The following is a 21,686-nucleotide window of genomic DNA, read 5'->3' on the forward strand; positions in this document are numbered from 1 at the left end:
TCCTTCCTTTTTAAGGCTAAATAATATTCCACTGTATGAAAACTCCATATTTTGTTTATCCATTCACCTGTTATGAACTGTTGAATTGCTTCCACCACCTTTTGGCTGTTGTGAATAACACTGCAGTGAACATGGGTGTACAAATATCTCTTTGAGACCCTGCTTTCGGTTCTTTTGGAGTATATACTCAGAAGTGGTATTTCTGGGTCATGTGATAATTCACACTTTAAATTTCCGAGGAACTGCCATACTATTTCCGTAGTGGCTACACCATCTTACAGTCCTACCAACAGCACACGAGGTTCCAATTTCTCCACATCCTTGCCAACATTAGTTATTTTTTGTTTTCATTTTGTTTTACAGCAGCCATCCTAATGGGAATGAGGTCAAATAAACTTTCAATTGGAAGAACTGGATGTCAGAGCTCTGAGAGGGAACCAGGTTTCCAAACTCCAGCTCAGTGCCTGGCCACATGTCTGCTGAAACTGAAGAGAAACCACCTTTCTTACTCTTTGTGCAAATTATCAGGGCAGATTTTACTCTATCCTGTCCTTACCCCAGGTTCTAGATGATGTTAAAGTGATGTTCAAATCCCTGAACTCCCTCCCCTGCTCCTACTTCCTTTTCTCTAAGACGTCCCTCCCTTCTGCTTCCCTAGACCCCTCCGGAGGACCAGTCCTCACTGCAGGCTTCCCTTTCTCCCTGAATCCAAAGGGCTGGACGAGGGTGCAGCTATAATCAGACCCCATCAGAGCTGCCCGAGATGCTCCTGTGGATCAGAACTAATGGCATTAGGCAATCACTCAGGGAATAGAGCTGCAATTACCCTTGGATGCTTTCTCCAGGATGACCACATGCAGATCACCAAGAAGGAGAGAGTAATGAATCACCAAGTGAATTAACTGGAAGCCACTCTAATTAGTGTTATAATTTTTCATGAAAACACTAATGAATATGAAATACTGTGGCCATGAAACCACTAGGACAATTAATGCTTGAAAGTAATTTGGGGTCAGGAAGGGATACTAGAGACTGTTTAAATAAACTTGCATGCTGAGAATTCAGTGGCCCACGCCTTCAAAATATTATCAAATAAAGTTACTACTTCAGAAAAAGCAACATCTGGATGTCTATAGGTTTTCTTTCTTTTCTCTTTCCTTGTAAGGATCCTAATTTGGGAATAAAGATGATGGTATAAACCAAAACTGGAGCTCTCCGGGGAGTCAAGTCAGAACCTAAGTGAATGGATTTGGGGAACAAGATAAAAAAGCAGGGCCCAGACATATCAAAAACAGAAAAGAGGTTAAAGAGGAAGCCATTCTCCTTAGCATTTTTAATCTCATGACCACGTGGGCATCAATAAAAATAACTTTCTGATAAGACCTCTCAAACCTGTGATCATTATAGAGACAGATGATTTGAGCTTTGTTGGCTTAGTTGCCATTTTTATATGAGAACTTCCATCAAATATAGAATGTCTGCTCAATACATACCACACTTGCAAAGTGCACTGTATTCCAATCTAAGCCTGTAGGGATTCAGTCAGAATCTACTGTGTGCACAGTCAACTTCTGGGTTCTAAGCATGAGCTTAGCAAAATGCCCATAATTGTTAAGGGAGTCTTAAAAGGACACTGGGGGTGGGGAGTAAATAGTCCAGCTGCATAGTTGGCCAGTTTGCAAAGAGAATGCCCAGTGATGAGTGTAGAGTCTGGCAATCTCACTCATCCTAAATCTCACCTGAGAAAATGACAAAGAAATTATGTTGAAGTGCAGATGTGCCCATGTGTGATAGGATGTTAACTGCAGAACTGAGGAGGTAGGAGGCAATGTACCAGGTGCCATACACCCTATGGCATCTCATTTAATCTGTACACCGACTAGATAATGTCAGGACCTACCTTGTCCTCCTCCTACAGAGGAGGGAACTGAGGCTCTTCAAGAGTAGTCCCCTGCCTGACATCACAGAGCTAGTAAATGATGGCTCAGATACGAACTGGATCTGTTTGGCTCATGCTGTCATTGACAATGCCAGGCAATATTCTTAATGTATAAAAACTATGGGAACGTTGGTGACTCAGGCCAAATTTCCTGCTGATATATGGAGAAGTTACAGAAAATTAATCAATCAATAATAATGGCAGCTATTTTAGCAAGTATTTACTATTTACCAGTTGTTCTAAGCATCTATATGCATTAACTTACTTAAGGCTCACAATAGCGTTACAATGTACCTACAGTTATTTAGAGGCAAAACCATAAACAAGAAACCATAAAGACCTTGGCAGACCTTGAAGGTTATAATGAATTCAAAAATGTTCAAAGGCTAATTAACAATGCAACAAAAAGCAGTTCTTTGGAACATTTTTTTTTTAAATTAAAGCAGCGTTTATGGAATACCAATTCTTCAATTACAGCTTGAACACCATAGATTCCCTTGCCATAGAATTTAATGGAATGGCTGTCTCAAGGAGAGGCAGGTTAAAAGATGAGGAGGGCTTGTTCTTCTGTCCTCAGCAGGGTGGGTAGAGTTGAAAAATAAGGGTTCGTTCCTATGTCTTGTTTCCAAAGATGCATACAGGAATACATCTTCTGACAATTTACCCTATTTGCTTTCAAACCCAAGTTGGAATTCTACCCCTTTGGCCATGCAAATAAGACTCTGGTATGACCCAAAGAAAGCTAGCCACTATGAGCTGGACTGTGAGTCTGTAAAATAAGAGTCCTATGACTCCAGCTAATGCATGAAAAGAAGTTATGAATTTAGTTCACAATGCTCAGCATCTGAATAAATCAGTCTGCCAAACCACAGGCATAAAAACACAAGGACTTTCTGGAATTACAGGGTAAACACATTCAATAACTAGGGACAGCTTGTTATGAATTACAGGAGACTACAACTGCCTACTAAGGGTGCCAGTTCTTCACATTCAGGGGAACTGTGAGCACTGGGTATTGATTCATAGGATGCCATTTCATAAGTATGCAGAACGAATCTAGCTAAACAAAGTTATCTGCCCGATGGAACTCAAAAATATTTCTCAATTTAATTTTAAACAGACTTTGACGTGAAGGAAATTTAATTATGTGAGTAATATAGAACACAATGAAATGTCCATCAAAATTACTTCCAAAGGCTTAAAATGTTTTCCTTTTCAGACAACATAGAGCAGCTAAGATATCTACGTGAGTACAGTGTCTTAAAAACTGGGGCTTGGAAATCAATGTGATCACCTCTCTGAATTAAGTATGCATAAATGACAGCAACTGAGATCCATATAAGTCAGCTCAAGTAGCCCTCTGTGCACCAGATCATTAGGGGCAGGCAGGGAAGAAGGAGGATGCAATAAACACATGATCTGGCGTGTACTCACTAATGGACGGCATCCCTTAACACTCACATTAAGAATCAAGACAAAACTGCCAAGTATTTTTTAACACTGCTTATGATTTTTAAAAAAGTATTCTCCAGATGTAGAACCTAAGGTTAAAAAAACTGAGACATTGTTCAAGTCATAAATGAGTGAACCTTTTGATCTTTTTGATATCACTTCCAACTTGTTTCTATATTCATTGGTAAACCCTAAGCAGTGTTCGCCTTGTTTAGATTTTCTTGACACAGAATAATTGAGATCTGAATTGGATGCCTTAACTTCTGTAGGCAACAGGCTTGGACCTTGCTCCCCTGGAATTTGGTAATTATTGTAGTAGAACAAAATTTAAAAGTTTAAACTGAAACCCTATTTTACAATACAGGTTGAGGCCAGGCATGGTGGCATACACCTGTAATCCCAGCACTTTGGGAAGCCAAAGTGAGTGGATCACCTGAGGTCAGGAGTTCAAGATCAGCCTGGCCAACATGGCAAAACCCCATCTCTACTAAGAATATGAAAATTATCTGGGCATAATGGTGGGTACCTGTAATCCCAGCTACTTGGGAGGCTGAGGTAGGAGAATAGCTTGAACCCAGTAGGCGGAGGTTGCAGTGAGCCGAGATTGCACTGCTGCACTCCAGCCTGGGTGACAGAGCAAGACTCTGTCTATAAAATAAAATAAAATAAAATAAAATAAAATAAAATAAAATAAAATAAAATACAGGTTGAGCTACAAGCAATCACCTGGTGGGGCTTGAGGGGATCTCCCATTGGGACACTAGAGCAGTGAGATGCTGGGGATCATTTAGCTTTGCATATTTACTAAGTGCAAACTATATGTTAGGCATTGTGGTGGGGCTAAAGGGAAGATGCAAGAGAACAAAGCTCAGGGTCCCTGCTTGCTATGATCTAGTCGAGAAGATCAAGCATGTCACAAACAGTCACAGTACAAAGAGGCATGGTTCCTGTCAAAGTGGGCATAGGTTTGTTACTTATGAATGTGAAATACCCCTACGCTTATCTTCTGTCTGTTGCCAAAATTAGCCCTATACTATTGGACATCCTTGATGTTCATGTATCACTATAGCAGGGGCATCTTCCAATAATAAATGAGCTAAAATACGTAGCATGAGGTAGAATGCAAACAAAACAAAATGAAACAAACAAACAAACAAAAAAAACCAAAAACCCCCTCCAATTCCTCATGCTTGCCTTTTCTGTGCCCATGCTTCCTGCCATGTAACTTTGTAGAGCCTTTCCACCCTGTCTCTGGACTCAGGCAGGTGACTTGCTTTCACCAATGGAACCAACTTGCTTTCACCTCTTGCTTTCCAGGGGTGGAATACTTGGATTCTTGAGTTGGTGTAGCTTATCCACTTAGAAAAGCCCACCTGTCTCTGCTGTGAATTGTCCTCCCTTTCCCCTCCAATTCATTACCTATTTACTCTGCACCCTGCTCTTTCAATGGACTTTCCAGAATCTGCCTGTGCAAACCTGAATCTAAGGCTCTGGATGGAGAACTGGTTAGGGAGGAGCAGTGCTAGCAATATGGACTCTTTCTGGTCCCAGTTGCTTCCTTTAGGAAGAGGGCAGAAAAGGAGGCTAAAGAAGGAAGTGTATAGCCTTTGGTGCCAGCCATGTCTAGGCTATGGTGCCGTAGCCAGAGAACAGGGTGGCCTCTGACTCCCACACTGGGAGTCTAAGGCCCTTCAGGGAGGCCTCAGAGCTGCTTCCTGCCCAGCTCAACCCTGCCTGTCTCTGCCTTAGTGTCAAAGGAAACTTGGTTTGGTTATGCAAGGCACAAAAATGACAGTCACACAGGTCAATTGTTTACCCAGTTATCATGCAGCACAGCAATGCATTCAATTCAAGGCAACAGAAAATAAAAATCTGGAATGCTTTAACACTAAATTCTGTCCATAAATGCTTAGTCTTCATAATTGGTTACTCATGTAATATGAATGTCAAAACATAACTGTAAAAAAAGATGAAATATCACAAGGCAATATATAATTTCTGCATGAGATGTATAGCAAATAAATGATCTTAGTTTCAGTTTCTAACTAAAGTTGAGATAATAATAAACTCTGTTCTCACTCAATTCCATATGGATTTCGTAAAAGTAAGTGAGGATATATCCACTCAAATCTTAAATGTACAGTAAAATCAAAGAGGCACAAGGGCTAGTTCATATATTTTCACTCCTAACTACTTAGTTCAGTACAGTGTAGGCAGCAATGGATTCATCAAAGGAAAAGAATAAAATATAAAATAAAAATAAAAACATAAAAATATTAACCTCTGGCTTTTTCCTTCACAGGTAACTTTAAGTTATTAATAACCTAAGCACTTGTAGTATCTCAAGTAACGGTTGTTTAAATGCAAGTTTAGTTTACTGATAATTAAAATGACTTAAAATAGGAAGGTAGTCTCTCTGATTTGCTGATATGATTGCTGGCACCTGAGGTGGGTAAAATTTTGCACTTTGTATGAAGCAGAACAACCTTTGCTATTAACCAAGACATCACGAGCCCTGTATTCTCTATATTAAGCTTATGTCTCATTTCAGATTAACACAGAAATCCATTTTAAATTATGTAAGCCAACACTTCCATCAATGACCAAAACATTTACAGAAAAGAATACCCCTTTTTTAGGTTGGGCGCAGTGGCTCACGCCTGTAATCCCAACACTTTAGGAGGCCAAGGCAGGAGGATCACTTGAGGTCAGGAGTTTGAGACCAGCCTAGCCAGCATGGTGAAACCCTGTCTCTACTAAAAATACAAAAATTAGCCAGGCGTAGTGACAGGTGCCTGTAATCCCAGCTACTCAGGAGGCTGAGGCAGGATAATCAATTGAACCCTGGAGATGGACATTGCAGTGAGCCGAGATTGCGCCACTGCACTCCAGCCTGGGTGACAAAGTGAGGTTCCGGCTCAAAAAGCAAAATAAGAGAAGAATACCCCCTTTCAAGAGAAGAAGCTAGAAAAGAATGATAGATGTAAGTAAACACACCCAACCTATTCTCCCATTGAGTGACTGAAATTAGGGGCTTCCGTAAAGATAGATAGGAGGCCATCAAATGACTTACTCAAAAAAGAATGCCTGGTGTGGGTTCAACCACGGACCAGCAGCTATGGGGAACTCAAAGATATGCTATCTCCCCTCCAGAGCCATGGGGAAGAAAGGGAGACACAGAAAAGACCTAGAGAGCAGTGTAAGACCAGAGTCAACAAGGCTGTTCTGTCATTTGCAATGACTGCAAGTCGAGTTCAGAAATAAAGAGAAAGGAATGAGCCAAAGTTAGCTGGGAAGATTTCAGAGAAGGAGGATTGGAGGTGGCTAGGAATGATAAGACCTGGAGAGGGATTGATGAGATAAGGAATTCCAGGCAGAAGGAACAAAATGTGCAAAGACATGGACGGGACAGTGAGGATAATGTCTGAGCAGGAAAACGAGGAGAACTGACTGACTGGGGAGGGTTACTTTGGGGGAACTAGAGCCAACTGGCAAAATGGGTCCCTAGTCTAGTGTCTAGTGATGATCATTTCACATATCTTGCTCCATTGGCAATAATCTGAAGATTTGGATAAGACTCAACCCTACTTTGAGATTCCCTTTAGAATTAATACATGGTTATAATATCGTAATTTGGGAGGAAAGTCACATTGATGAGAACTTGCCATTGTGAAATGCTTCTCCTAAATGATGTGCTGGGGCTGATGATTCCTTTTCAGATGCCATCTACAATAATACGGGGGAAATACAATGGGTAGAAACAGTGTCATATAAAAGAAAATTATTATTAACTTATTAACAGATATTTATTGGCTGCCTCCTGTATGCTGTATCTAACCTCCTCTTCTGGATCTTAATCTAATGGGCAACACTGACAAGACAGCAGGCGATACCTATCTATGTTATAAATGCAAAGGGAGGGATGGTCCAAGGAGATCCCAATTTAGGAGGACAGAGAAAACTTCACAAAGGCAGGGACATCTACATACAGGAAGCATGGAGTACTGAGAAGGCAGGAGAGGATTTGGTCTTCAACAGGAAGTGCACCTCTTCCTCTTCAGAAGAATGAAAGAAAGGATGAGAAGGGTTAGTCATTGAAAGTGAATACAGAATTCACTCTTGTCCCTTGAATATGAACTGAAATGAACTCTGGTATACTTAAATGAACTTAGGAGGCAATTGCATCCAAGAAGAATTTTTCCCCTACATCTTTTAGGTTTGGGGATCTATGGCACTAATTCAGAAAAGCATAAAATTATCGTACCCCACATATTTTTCAGTATTTGGAGTCAAAACAGATAATATAAAAGGTCTTGTTTATGTGGCAGTTCTGTCAAAATATCTTTTCAAAAGCATATTGAGTTCATTACAAAGGAAATGCATTCAGTACAAGTCCTTGCAGAGCGTAATGCCTCATTTTAGTAAGATGCAGTGATGCATATAAAGTGGGCCAAAAAGGCTACACTTATTGTTGCCAAATCCATGTTTTACTGGAAAAGGTTTTGACAGTGGAACCCAACAACTCCTGAGACAGGCACATCCACAGATTCAAAGATTACACAGCTGGAAGAAACTTCTTTAGTCAAAGCTTACAAAATATATATAACACCCATTTTTATATCTGATTCAGATATGTTCCTGCTCATTTTTAGAACGAAATTTTGGGCATTTAGACACACAGAAACAATTTTTTTTCAACATCAAATTTGAATGCTCTACCAGGTTTGTTTTGTTTTGGGCTGGACTTTCCCTCCTTTTACACAAGAGCCACCTGGAACTTGAAGATAAATTGTCACAGGGGAAAAAAATTCTCATTTATCACACCTTTGACTTTTAAATGAGACACACTTTTCTGTTCCAATGCTCCACCTCCCTGAGAACCACCTTAGCAATAAATTAGGTCTGAACTAAAGTTACTTGAAATAAGGCAAAAGTTTTACATTTTAATTAGCTTTAGGAAGTCAAGGGCCATTTTACTCAAAACCCAAAGAGATGTGAGTTATGCTCATAGACCAAAAGGACCCTCCTATCTCTTTTCTCTGGAATAAAAACAGAAATAAAGCAGAGCAACTGATTGAAAAAGGCCAGAGTCAGGGGTCAGTGCCTACTGTCAGCTCTCATCCTGGCCAGTGCCATATGACTCCACTGTGTGGCCTGGAGGAAGTCACTCAACATCTCTGGCCCTTTGGAGGGGGTCAGGGGCAGAAGCAGTGTCAAGGCTTTTCTTAAAAAGACCCTCATCACTAGGCTCTCAAGAAATCAAATCCAGTTTCTAATCGAAGGTGGTGATGCTCCACAGCTGGCTCCCCCTGTGACATTACTGCTGCTATAATGTGAGAATATTGTTAAATGTAATGAAAGTCATGCTTTCAAAAATCAAGTGCAGGCAACTGGGGAAACAAAAACATCCATTTGTGTATACCTGGGGGGTGGGGCATGGGGGCAGGCAGACAGTAACACTCGAAGGGAAAGCCTAAATCTAAAATATCCCGTTGAGGGTGGCAATCATGCCTGCAGAAGGCAGCAACATGGAGAAAAACAGTTCAATCCCCCGCCCCCCAGCGGTGGAAATGCTCTTCCTCTTCAGAAGGAAAGAGTCGTTCAGCATCTTTTGTCTTCTCACCTAGACGCCGCCTCCTCTTCCCCTTATTATTGCTGATCTCACACAGAGAACCGAAAAGCCACAGGGCTCCAGAGGAAAATATGAGGCCCTGCACTGGGGCGCTGAGACCTACAGAGCTGGAGTTACTGGTCAAGCTCTTGCCTGGATTTAACCCCAGTAGCAGGTTCATCTCCCTTGTGTAGGCTGAGGTGGAAACTCACTCAGACAGCATTCCTCCATGGCGCTGTTCGTGGTCCTGAAGCCTGCGCCGGGGTGTGGAGGCAGCAACCCAGCCACAGGCGCTCTGCTACCAGGGGCTCCAGGCAGGGGTCTATGTGAAGCAAGTGTGGAAATAGCTGCCACCCACAGAGCTACAGCCAGCTCCACATTCTGGCTCGAAGTCTAGTTCACTGGCTCACTTCTTTGCAATTGCAAAACGGCTGGTTCACTTTTTCTCTTTCCAGGGGATTTCACAAAGCCCAACTCTAGTTTGCTGATTTGGCATATCTCTTTCTCGATGTCCTCCCTGTAGACGCTAATTCTCTCCCATTCTCTCTCCTTTGTACAATATTTTATCTTTGCAGAACACCTTACAGTTGGCACAGCCCTCACTGGCACAATCAACGGAGCCATTTTTCTTCCACACATAATCATTCGTTTTCCCTCCCACGGCTATTCTTTGCTTTCTTTGCTTCTCCTCCCCCAAGCACAGCCCAACTAAGCAGGAGACTATTACCTCAATGTGCAGGATAGGCAAATCACCTCATCTAAGACAGCAGAACTGTTGATTTCTCCTTGGCAATGAATTAGAAGAGGCGGAGGTTAGAGTTTCAAAGGACCAGGAAAAAGCCCTTTAAGCTACTTCTGGGAAGATAATGTTTGCATGGGTAGTGATCTGGAGGGTGGGGAATGGGGACAAGGATATTAGGAACAAAGTGAAGGAAGGGGATTGGACCTTGTGGAAGGTGCAGGGCTTAGTGCAGTTAGAAGACTCCCGGCAGGTGGCACTCTAGTTCACCTGCCGGCGGTGGAAGCCCTGACTGTGCTCCCCGGCTCCACTTGAAACCTTTCTTCCATCAAACAGCCCCCCAGCCATGTTTGGAGGTCTGTCTTCCCCTTGATTCAAGCACTTATCCGAACTGTATTCCTGCTAAAAGCACCGTTTGCACAATTCTGTTTACTGTAATGCACAGTAATGAAGGGAGCATAAATAGAAAATAGAGGGGCAGTGGGGGGATTTTGTGTATGTGTGTGATTGATGGTGCTGAGATCAAAACTATTTAATCATCAAAACATGATTCAGCAGTTGAGAAATGTAAACTAGTTATGCAACTGCTTGCTTTAGTCAAAACTCTGGAAAGGGCCCAGAGGGCTGGCCCAAGCCCCTGGGAGGGCAGTGCCAGCAGGATGCGCCCCCAACCTTCCTACCAGGGCAGAGCTGTTGAGCCTACAGACTGACTGGCGTGACCTTTGGCTTTTGCAGCACACAAGCAGTTGGGCCAGGGTTAATGGCACTTTGCAGGGAGCTCCAGTTGAGTAAACAAAAAATGCCTTGCCCTGTTCTAATGGAGCACATTATTCTGAGGCCTAAGCCTTCTTCCAGGCTCCTGCAGCTGCTCTGCAGGTCAGTGCTACCAATAAAGCAATTAGCCAATGAGAAAACTCTTCTTCCCCGAGGGGGACTCCAGGGTTTTGCTGCAGTTACTGTGCTTTGCTTTGGTTTTTTAAACAAGTGATCCAAGTTGATCTGAGCCTCTTACATCAGACCTTAGGATGAAGACAGTGAAATTGTGTTTGCTGAGTGTGATATTTTAAGGGACTGATCCCTTGTTCAACACAGCCTGGAGAGCTCACTGCTTCCTGTTCAATTAACCTGAACCATAGCTGAACTCTGCCCTTTGAACTCACTCAGCAGATAAATACATTAGCTCACCTACAAAATCATTAATATTTTCCAATCACATAAAACAAACATGAATGTACAAAAACAACCCAAGAGATAGCCAATTAGGAATAGCTCATGTACTGTGTTGAAAAAAATCACAAATGCATGTTATTTAGAGAGGAAAAAAAAGTCAGGGAAGAAATGAAATGGATTGTGCCGGTGGTTCTGGAGGCAAATGAGACTTTCATTTTTATATCTGCAAGCAAGAGGGATACTGAGCAATATCTGGCAATTCCTATTCCATCTACTCTGCTCTACAACAGAAGTTCTACACCCTGCTTCCCACTTTCAGCAGAACATAAAAACTCCAAATCCTCTCTTTTCAAGTGACTTCGGTGCTTATGCTCATATACAGAGTCCAAAATATTGCATTTCTGGGGACAATCCTTTTTCTGATTTGCTACAAAGGAGCCAAAATAATTGTGGCAACATCACTGCTTTTAAGTGAACCAGCTTAAATAAAGCAAACTGGTGGTTTAGTTGAAATAATTTTACAGTAGAAAATGATGTTCCTGAGACATTTTTACTCTAGTCATATAAACAGATTTCCTTTTCTCAAAAAAAAAAAAAAAAAAAAAAAAAAAAAGATGCCAAAATGCACCTATTTTGTCTTTATCCCTGCATGTCATTTTAGAAGAATGAGGAAAACATCCCCAACTGGGTCATTACACATTTCAGTTTGATTTAATTTCACTTCCCACAATTCTGCCTCCTGACCCCTCTCTTTCCACCCCCTTTTCATTTTTGTTTGGTTTGGAGTGTGGGCTTAATGCCCAGCTATCCTAGATGAGAACACTTAAAGGAATATCACAAGCACGAAGGGTAAATCTATTGAACGAGGGTCTTTAACTATGTGGTTTCCTTAAAGGGAAAGGTTGGATCGATAGGATCAATATGAAAGGTTTCCCTGGCCCTGCATAAAAGGGTAAGGGCTTCTCTTTTCACTGGTTTAACTTTACTCTCTGACAAATGCAAATCAATGGGTCTGTGTTTACAACAGATTCCCTAACAGACTCAACTTGGGCAAAGCCCAGAACCTCACCCTGGGGGGTGGGCACTCCAAGCTTGCTCCAGGGGGACACACTAGCACAGAGCTTCATGCTCAAGGGCACTGGGGTGGAGTGGGAAGCAAGCTGACAATGGCTGCCAATCACCCTTTAAAGAAAAGGCTTGCTACCCACCCAGATCCTGCTGGAACTCAAGGAGCTGCTGCTGCCTGTGGCCTCTCCAAATAGGGCAGAAAAATGAGCTGTCAAACAGGTTCCTTCAAGGATGTCAATGCAACATAAGTAATAAAGCCCACATTCTAGAATTTGGTGAGCCAGTCAACCTAGTTTCCTATCCTTAACCATCTCTGAGGCTGACTGCACAGAGAAAACTGTAAATGAAATATCTACAATTGGAGCAGCACTAGGAATGTGCTCTAGGAATGCTTCTTCTGCCCTTTCTTAAGAGATAACTGGCTCTTCTTAGTAATGACAAAGCAAACCACTAACACTGTGGGTTCTTTTCTCCTTAATTTTACCTTTCCCTTTAAAAATGTGATGCTTTCCAGAGATTACATGACTTCAAGTCAATACCAGTTACAGAGAAATTATTTTTCTTCCTGCAGGAGAAAGTATATGTATATTTGATTACAAGAGCCAAAGTCCAATGCTGATTAAATTACACTGGAGGTGTGCTTCCAACCCAAACAAAGTCTGCTTTCTACAGAAGCGTAAGGGATCCTCAAATGGTGAAAGAGGCGCCGAGGTGGAATGCAGAGCCTCCCTGCCCTCTGGGACAATTTGTGTGGGACAGTTTTTCATAATAAACATCCACAGCTTCTAGGAATCCTGCTCCCAATGTGAGGCCATCTCTATCTGCACAGCCCACAGCCAGACTCCAAGTCTTGCCCATCTGCACCATGTCAGGCATTAGATGGGCTGGGTCACCCAATCTACTTCCCTACCTCTTCCCCACCTGCCCATAGAAAAACCTATGTACATTTTTCAGCCATTGCCTTGAATGAGACTGGGAAATAAAAAAGCCTTTCCCCCGAAGGCACTGAGGTCTTTTAGGGAAAAAGCCTGGGTGATAAGAAGGGATGACAGGGCCCCACAGGGTGAGTTAACCTGATGAAGCTCTGTACCTGACAGCATAAATCACCCCAGAGGGCTTCCTCATCATGGACTCTCCCCTCTAAGTAAAGAGTTGTCTCCCCGGAAGAAGGAACTTTTCCCAAGTCAGGAAAAACAAAGGTCCCTAAAAGGGTCGGAAGTCAGCATAGCCCAGGGGGTCTAGATGAAATTTAAGGCCTAGGGTGCCTCCATCTTCACCCTCCTCCCCAGGGCCCTTTATCCAGGCAATTATTTCTATTTATTCCCTCCTAATTTCCCTTCATTTGGCAAGAACCCAGAAACTAAATCTCTCTGCTTCTCCCTTGAGGTCTTCCTTGCTCCAGGGATCCCCCTTCATGATACCACTTTTCATGAAGATACTTTCTGCCAAATTCAGCCAGTAGCCATAGAGTGTGAAGCCCAGGACTTTCTTCCTGAGAGTTCTTCAGTCCTGTTCCTCTGGTCTCTTCTTTGAAGAGAAGAAGTGTCTAAAGGCCAGAAAACCTGGTGGGGAGGCTCTCTCCCACATCAGGGGGTGACTGTAAAATGAAGCCTCAGTTTGAAGACAGCAGGAGAGGCTGGCTCTCCTTCCCTCAGGGCTGAAGTCTGGCGCTTGGGATGGTAAAACTGGCCTAGGGTGCTATTGCTCAGGGCAGACCTGGCTCTAGAGGAGAGTGAAGCAGTTGCTGGTGCCTTGTAGGGACACAGAATCTGGGGTAATCAGTTTATTCTTTGCCCGGCCCTCACCGTTCAACAGGAATCCTGCCCAATCTTGAAATTCTAAGATGGGAGTGGAAGACAGTCTATGATTCTATCCTCTAAAGGTCCACTTGCTCCTCCCAGAGCCTAGGAGTCTTTCAAGTGGGGGCTGTGGGGAGGGAGCCAGTTGTCTGCCAGACCGAAGGGAAATCACCTACCCTCCTCCTTAGTTACATATCTGATTACCCAGCTATCTTTAACTACATATCTGTAGTTTAAAACGGTCAGGTAGGGCACATTCTGACTAGGAACCAAGGTGGTGTACCAAAGCTCCCTTCTTTAAGGAAGAACACTGGTGGGAAGATGAGGAAGAAACACCAGCCTACCCTCTGTCTCAACTCAAAGCAGAACAATGCACGATTTGCTTTCCCATCTCTCCTTTCCTTCCTCTTACTAATTACTGTTCTTGGAGAAGGCTGGAAAACACTGCTTTCCCTCCTGATTGAGATCCGCTCTTGGAAAAGCTCAGCCTTCTCCAACAGGAGGGATTCAGAATTTCAAAAAAACCAGAACGATTAGTTCTCATTCTATCCCTACTTTGGTCCCTGCTCTTTTATTTTTTTTTTTTCATAAAATTCACCTTAGTGCTCCTTCTGGAAAAACAAGCCACCATTTGGCCAGGGGAGTGGTTGGCAGGGTGTGGTGGTTTCCCTCACAAGCAGGAAGGAAGACCTTTAAAGTTGTTTCTTTTCCAGTCAATGCAGGTGTCCCACAGGACGCCTCCTCACCCGCGATGGGCCAGTGACCCAGGCCTCGGCCCAGGAGGTCCAGGGGTTGGCAAGGGGTGGGACAGGGGTTCCCCAGTTTGCTTCTCTTACTTCCTGTACCAGCCAAGGTCGGACACAAGATTCTCCCAGTTAGACCCGACCAGCCCAGCGCACAGCCTGCTATTCGGGGGGGATGAAGTTCAGGCTTTTGTTACTAGGGCCACGTTTAATTGTCCAACGAATGCACCTGCGTAAAAAGTCTGCGCGTGAGCCTTTTTTAGTACGAGAACCGATGAGGATGGGAGGGGATCTGCGGCTGACTAAGGTCCGCCGTTAGCAGGCAGCTTTAGCCACGTCATTTTCAAACCTGGGCTTGGGAACAAGGGCCCAGTGGCAACGGCCAAGCACAGGATAGTTAGGAAGCCTCGGGCACCGTTCCACGCATTGGCTTCGCGGAACCAGCCGCCCAGGGGGACCGCCGGAAGCGCTAGTAGCTGCGAGTGCGCACAGGGGCGGGGTGGGGGTGGGGGCGTGGAGAGGGACTGGAGCCCCGCGAGAGGAGGAGAAAACCTCGGGGAAGTAGAGACGGGCTGGGGCCTCGCGTGGGAGGAGCTGCGGTCACACGGGAGAACCAGCGGAGAGCTGGCGAAGCGGCTCCGCTGGAAAGCCGCGGGGCCGTGGCGCTGGCGAGCGCTCTGCTGGGAAGAGCGCGCCGTCGGGCTTACTGGAAACGCGCCGGATCAAGTTCCAGATCAATGAAATCTGGGTCCACACGTTTACGTTATTGTTGCCAGCATTAATGCTCTTTTAATCATCTAAACATTATCAGCATCGATCTCCCTCCATATACACATTTGTTTGAGAAAGTGACATAACCACACAGTGGAAAGCCTAGAATAAAAATAAATGCCCAGCCTCTCGCGTCGAGGGCGCCTGGTTGCCTCAGCTGCTTCTCCTGCTCGGGTTCACTCTCCTCCCTCGGGTCCCGCCTCCTCTGCCCGCTCCCGCCCACCCTGATGCGTGTTGGGAAGGTGTTCTCCCGGCACCCGGGACTTGACGAAGCAGAGACTGCAGCGAACTTTTCAATTATTCATCCAAGCAGCTAGCAGGCAAACACATCGTCTGTTCCGTACTGGCGCGGGTTGAGTTCAGCCTCTCCAGCTCGGATCCCTAACTAAACCGCCAGGAGAGGTGGGCTGAGTCGGGAGCCCGAGCAGCCACAGACGAGGTGGGAGGTTAGGGGGTGGGCGCGAAACTCTGCGAAGGGGGTCCGCTTTCCTCGGCTTGGGAGGTGCCCAGCGGCCCGTGTCACCCAAGGACGTCCCGGGCGCAGCGGAAGACAAGCACGCACGCGGTGCCCCTAGCAGGAGCCACTGAGCACTGCCCGGGCCGTGTCCCACCGCTGCGGGCGTCAGGTGGCCCAGGCGACATGATGGTGGGTTGGCTAAGGGCCCTCGGCCGCCTGAACAGAATTGGCTTCAGACTGGCCGCTGGGAGCTTGCTGCCAGGAGAAGGCCGTGCGTCGGACTATGGCGGGGACTGGAGACCAGCCTCCGGCAGGCCTCTGGGGGATCCGGGCTCACTGGAGGCGGAAACCTCTGCAGGAAATGTAGTCGGGCGCTCCGCTCGATTTTCGGGCGTCAGAAGAAACCATGCCTGCCACCGAGGCCTCGCTTTTCCTCAGTGGGACGCCCGTTCAAGTTCTCGCCTGGGTTCTCTCACTCCCTTCTTGTTTGTGCTTGGTTTAGAGGTCTCTGGGGCCCAACGCCTGACAGTGTGTGCTCGAACCCGCGGAAATTTGTCCTGGCCGCCTCTTGTCAGGTTGCTGAAAACCGCCCTGCAAGGGCTAGTCTTGGGGAACCTCTGCGAAGGCCCGACCTGGCGGGGTTGCAACCACTTGCCACCTAGCCGCCCTTTCCGAACGAATCCGGGCATTTGGAGTCAATTTCTCTGAAATCTAATGTTGGGGCAATCTGAGTTTCTCCGAAGTTTTCTCCCCTTTCAAGTGCCACCCTTGGCTGTGACTACACCGGCAGGTTGGGGAGGAAGGACCTCCCTCTGTTGTGACCGGCAGTACCTCGCCTAAGGGTGCGCTGGTCAAATCAGACCTCTTCATTCTGAGCCCCCTAAACCCCAGCCTGCTTGGCCGTTTGGCAGGACCCGGGGACGGGGCCAAAATGAGAGAGAAAGGGAACCTATAACCTATGAGAGAGAAACAGAAGAGGCAGGTTTGGCGGTAGCGGGGCAGGGACTGTGTCTTCCAGGCACGGGAGTCCGGCCGAGCCGCCTGCGGAGCCGCTGGGCTTGTTAAACCCCCGAGGCCCAACGGCGAGGGCCCTCTGCGGCGTCCCGGCGGGATTCCGATCGATACTCCCGGCGGATAAAGGCTCCGCTTTTCTTCTCCATTTGCTCCTGTCCCCTAGCACTCCGAGCACATAATACCTACTTACCAGTCCCAGCTTCTGCCTCAGTGTCTGAAGAGACTGATCTACTGACCCCAAACTGAAAAGCCTCCTATGTAATAATAACCACTCAACACACTTGTAGTTGCTGATAAAATGGCCAGATAAAAAGGCTAAAGCTCTTGTCCCTTTTCAACCCAGGGTAATAAAACAGACACACATTTGAATGCTCGAGCAAAGCGGGGTCCTCAGCAGGCCTTTTTCACTCGCTGGAAGAGGCATTCTGTCTCCCACGAAGGCGGTTTCAGCGCTTCTCTGTGGAAAATCTAGCGGCGTGGGCAGTGCTCTCCCGGGCCTGCCCCTGGAGACTTGCACCACGGGCGCGGGTGGGGCTGAAGACCCCCGGGATGCCACGCTTTCTCGTCTCGGCAATGCTTGGGGTCATTTTAAAAGCTGAAACTCGCTAACAGGCGAAGCATTACTTTCCACATCACTTTCAGACCTATATGGGCAGAAGGCACGTGTTTTTTAAAAGCTGTGTTCTTTGCGCGACAGGCATGAGGGGGCGGCAGCACTCTGAGATGAGCAGGAGTAGAATAGCTGTCATCCTGCCTTTAACTGTACCCGTCTAAGACCATCCTTCTGGTTCCCAGTGCCAAGAAGCCGGCGGGTGCTAAAACCCACTGGAAAGGGCCTGGGACATTTGGGGGGATCTATGACAAAGGGGTACTACAATGTTAAGAACTAACAGTAAGCCTCCAGTTTATTTCCCGCCGCTATTATTATTACTCTCTACTGGCTGCTTTATCTTGCCCCGAATCAACAGCAAATCAGAGAAAACTGTAGGAGAGAATGAAAAATAAACTAAAGGAGAAAGATTACATACATTTCTAAATCCACTCAAAGTATCCGGAGTCCGCCAATTTGGGGGAGGCTCTTTGCAGGGAAACCAGGTTTTCTTTACCTTCTTAGATCTACACTGCGGGGCGATTACCGACTGGGAATCGGAATCCACCAGCAGCCGGCAAAGGAAAATGCTGTCAAAGCGGAAACGCCTCTTCCCCAAGCCGGGGTGAACCTGCTGCCTGTCACATTCCCCAGCCCTGTCGGGCATCGGTCGAGTGCACCCCACAAGCTGGGCTCAGCGGTGCGAGGAAAGCCCTGGGGATCCGGGGTAGAAACCTGAGCTCGCAGCTCCGGAAGGGAGCTGTGCGAGGTCGGCTCGAAACCGCGCGCATCCCAAGATCGGCGCTATGCAAATCATCGCCACCACGAATTGTTCCCCTAGACTGCCCGCCAATCCTAAAAGATACTCCCCTCCACCCGGTCCATGAGAAGCCGCCCACCCTGGCCTGTAATAGGGTATAGTGTGTCCTCCCCAGTGAGGGGCGTCTGGACATTTTGTCCCTCTGGGCCAGTGGCTGGCTCCTAGAGGTAGCGCAGTCGCCACGCACACCGCGCGGGGTCTGTGCGCACAAAAGCGCGCAACTGCGTGCCAGTCGCAGTAACTACCGCATCTTTCCCTCCAGCTCGCGCACCCGCCGCCCACACAGGAGGTTTCTGTGCTCCTAGAACAATAGAGGGCTGTACCTCGCAGCTTGGCCGCTAGAGGAGGCACAAAGAACCCAGCCGGCTCCAGAACAATGTAACCCGCGCCTCTACCCGTCCTCTCCCGCGGGCCGCCAGCCCTCCCCGCGGTCGCCTGGCGCGCACAATCAGCACCCGCTTAATGCAAAGGCGGAGCCTGGAGCCCGTGGTCGGGATGCATTAACTAATCTGAATTTTTAATTTCTCGGCACCTCTTCCCGCGAGCGCCCAGTGCCTCCCGTAGCCCCGGCAAATCCCAGCAAACGCTGGGACCGGGGCAAGGGCGGCCGGTGAGCAAGGCAAAGCGCTTTCCACCTCAGTCTCTTCTCCCATGTCCTCCCAAAGCGGTGAATGTGACCGTCTCAACCTTACACCCTGCCCTCGCTGTAGGTAGTGACATTGGAGCTGGCCCGAGCCCCTCAAGCCCGGTCAGAGTGTCCCTGCCCCAACGCCAAGGCCAGAGATGGTCTCCAGGAGCGCTGTTGTATCCTGGCCGCCGGTTCCCCGCGCGGGCAAGGCTGTGCCTTTGGCCAATGACCAAATAAGTTTGCCTATATGGTGGGTGGGAGAGTAGAGAGCTCTCTTGCCTCTGCAGAGCAAAGCCTCTCAACTGCCTCTGCACAGGGAGACTAGCCAGCCCGGAAAATTGAAATGCGTTGTCTGAAAAAGACTTAAAGTGCACAGGGTTTTGAATAAGGGCAGGTTCCGGTTTTTGTGAGTCTTGGAAAGACAGGCCTCCTAGAGGAAAACGCACACGCCCATCCCGCCTTCCAGTACCTGGGAAGATCGGACAGAGGGCAAAGGTTGGCACATTGAGAGGAGGGCGAATATAACGGGGGCGGGCTCGGTCAATGAAAGCTCAGGGACAAGGAGAGAGTAAGAAAGAAAAAGAAAAGGGAGAAGAGAAAGTAGGGGAAGAGCAGAAGAGAAAGAGAAAATGGAAGAAGAAATTAAAAACGAGAAGAAAGAGGAAGTGTATAGGAAAGAGAAGGAAAGAATCAAGATAAGTGATTCGGGGCGCAGACCTGGGCCACAAGCACCGGACCAGGAGCCCTCTTCCTAGCAGCCTGGCCCCTGGTTAGCCCCGGCCTTACCTGCCAGGCGTAAGGCGGACATGCGCTGGAACTCGGGTTCCTGAAGCCACTTCCACATCCTGCGGAAGGTCTCCCTGCCAGATTTGAGTTTACTCCACGGTTTTGGATTCCGGAGCAGGTCGGAGAGAGTCCCCTGAGACCGGCACAGCACCCTCTGCGCGAAGATCGCCTGGGGGATACTGTAGCGCTTCAGCTCCGCGGTGATGCGCTGGGCCACCTCTTTGGTGTTGATCTCCTCCAGCTGGCCCGACGTGGCCACCTGCGAGCCCGATGAGGACGAGGGTGGCCGCTCGCGACTGGGGGCCAGCACCGGCCCGTGAGACTGAGTGTGGCCCGGGTGGTGCAGGCCGTTGAGGTGCGACATCATGGCCGCAGGAGGGGTGCCCAGGCCGCGGGACAGGTGTTGCTCACCGCGGGTCAGCATGGCAGTGTGGTGCGCGTCGAAGTTGGGGCTGAGCATTTTGTCGTGGCCCGGCGGACCGTAGTTGGGCAGACTCTGCTGCGCATTGTGGAGGCCGCCTAGCCCGTTGCCCAGCGGCGTGGCGGCCAGCGGGGACAGGCTCTGGCTCATGCCGGGCATCTCCTTGTAGGGGCTGTAGAGGTTGTTCATGGCCGGGAGCCCGCGCTCGTCGCGCATGAGGGTGAAGCTGCCGCTGACGTTGCCGGACAGGCGCTGGTGGTGGTGGTGGTGGTGGTGGTGCGGATGGTGGTGCGGGTGCGGGTGGTGGAACTTGTCAGACACGGTGGAGATGGGTGGCAGCGGCTGAAGCGGCGTCAGCGTGGTGTAGGTGTTGCTCATGCCCATGCCAGGCGGAGACGAGTCGCAGGACATGCTCATGGCGTGGTGCAGCGGAATGGAGAGCTCGGGCCGGTAGTCGCCGCCGTCCAGGATCGAGGCCATGCTGGTGACCATGGCCGAGCGCGACGCCGCCGCTGCCGCCGCTGCCGCCGTGCCCAGCTCCTGGTGCGCGGTCGGAGGCGGCTGAGGGCCCCGCAGCGAGCCAGCGGCGCCGCGGCCCGCGTGGTGGGGGCTGGGGCTGGCCAGCAGCTCCTGCTCATGGCCCGGGCCCCCGCCGCCGCCCCCGCCGCCCCCGCCGCCGCCCCCGCCACTGCCGCCGCCGGCCGGCCCGTGCAAAGTGCCCAGACTTTCCATTGTCAGCTCCGGGTTCATGGCGCAGCCTTCTAGGTCTTTGGTGAGGCATCGATAAGCGGTGTAGGCAGCCTTCATTCAGTCCATCGGGGCCCTGGGGCTGCAGGGGCGGCGGGGGCGGCCGGCGGGCGGGCAAGGCGCGCGTGGCGGGGCTCGGCCGCGGGAGTCGGGGCGGGGGGCGCGGGAGTGCGGGAGTGAGTGGAGTGGAGCGCGCGTGCGGGTGTGCGCCCCGGGGCTGCGGGCGGGCTCGCCCGGGGTGGGGGCGGGGTGGGGGCGGACGGGGCGTGTGTGCGGGAGAGGGGAGGGGACGGGGAGGGAGGGAGGGATCACCGGGCCCCGCTGCTTGGGCCGGTGCGCAGCCTCGCCATGTCCGAGCCCGCTCCGGCGCCGACGTCTTCTGTTTGGGTGAGCGGGAGCTGTCCAGAAGGGCTCTGCCGCTCGCCGGGGCAGCCAACCTACCCTCCCGGACCTGGGGCGGGGCCACGCCCGACGGGCGCCACGCGCAGCCACTCCAAGGCCGCATCTACCCCCGGAGGCGGGCCTTCTACGGGAAGCTACCAATGGCTGTGAAGGGGGCGGGGCGGCGCTTTTCAGGTTTGGCTGACGGCTCGGTGCCTTTTTTCCTCCTTTGCTACTGGAATCAAACGTCAAGGAGAGGGAGGGAGGGGAAGGGGGGGTCGCTGGAGAGAGGGAGGCTGGAGTGCGAGCGAGAGAGATTCGGTGAAAGATGCCGCGCTGTGTTCCCCCTGGGCAGCTGCGATCTGGGGGAAGGGGCATTGCTTCAGTCGCCTTCGCCTCACCCCAAAGCTTCCCTGGAGGCGAGTAAGCCGGGAGCAAAAGACTCCGCTATGTGCCAGTGTAGACGAACACTCGTCGCTAACAAGCCACTTCCCGAGAGTCCCTAGCTGGGAGCCACTAGTTTAGCCTTTTAAAATGCAGGCGCTAATGTG

General features: G+C 48.8%; 1 protein-coding gene across 1 annotated transcript in view; it reads right to left on the minus strand.

Moving 5' to 3' along the window:
• The window catches only part of ONECUT2 (one cut homeobox 2), a 44,703-nt gene extending 23,889 nt beyond the window's left edge, over positions 1 to 20,814 (minus strand). The window contains exon 1 of the mRNA XM_050767186.1: positions 19,587 to 20,814. Coding sequence (XP_050623143.1) covers positions 19,587 to 20,814 — 1,228 coding nt within the window. The remainder of the gene's footprint in view (positions 1 to 19,586) is intronic.
• Between the last annotated feature and the right edge of the window lie 872 nt (positions 20,815 to 21,686).

The sequence above is a fragment of the Macaca thibetana genome, chromosome 18 (assembly GCF_024542745.1).
Source record: "Macaca thibetana thibetana isolate TM-01 chromosome 18, ASM2454274v1, whole genome shotgun sequence".
Taxonomy (NCBI): Eukaryota; Metazoa; Chordata; class Mammalia; order Primates; family Cercopithecidae; genus Macaca; species Macaca thibetana.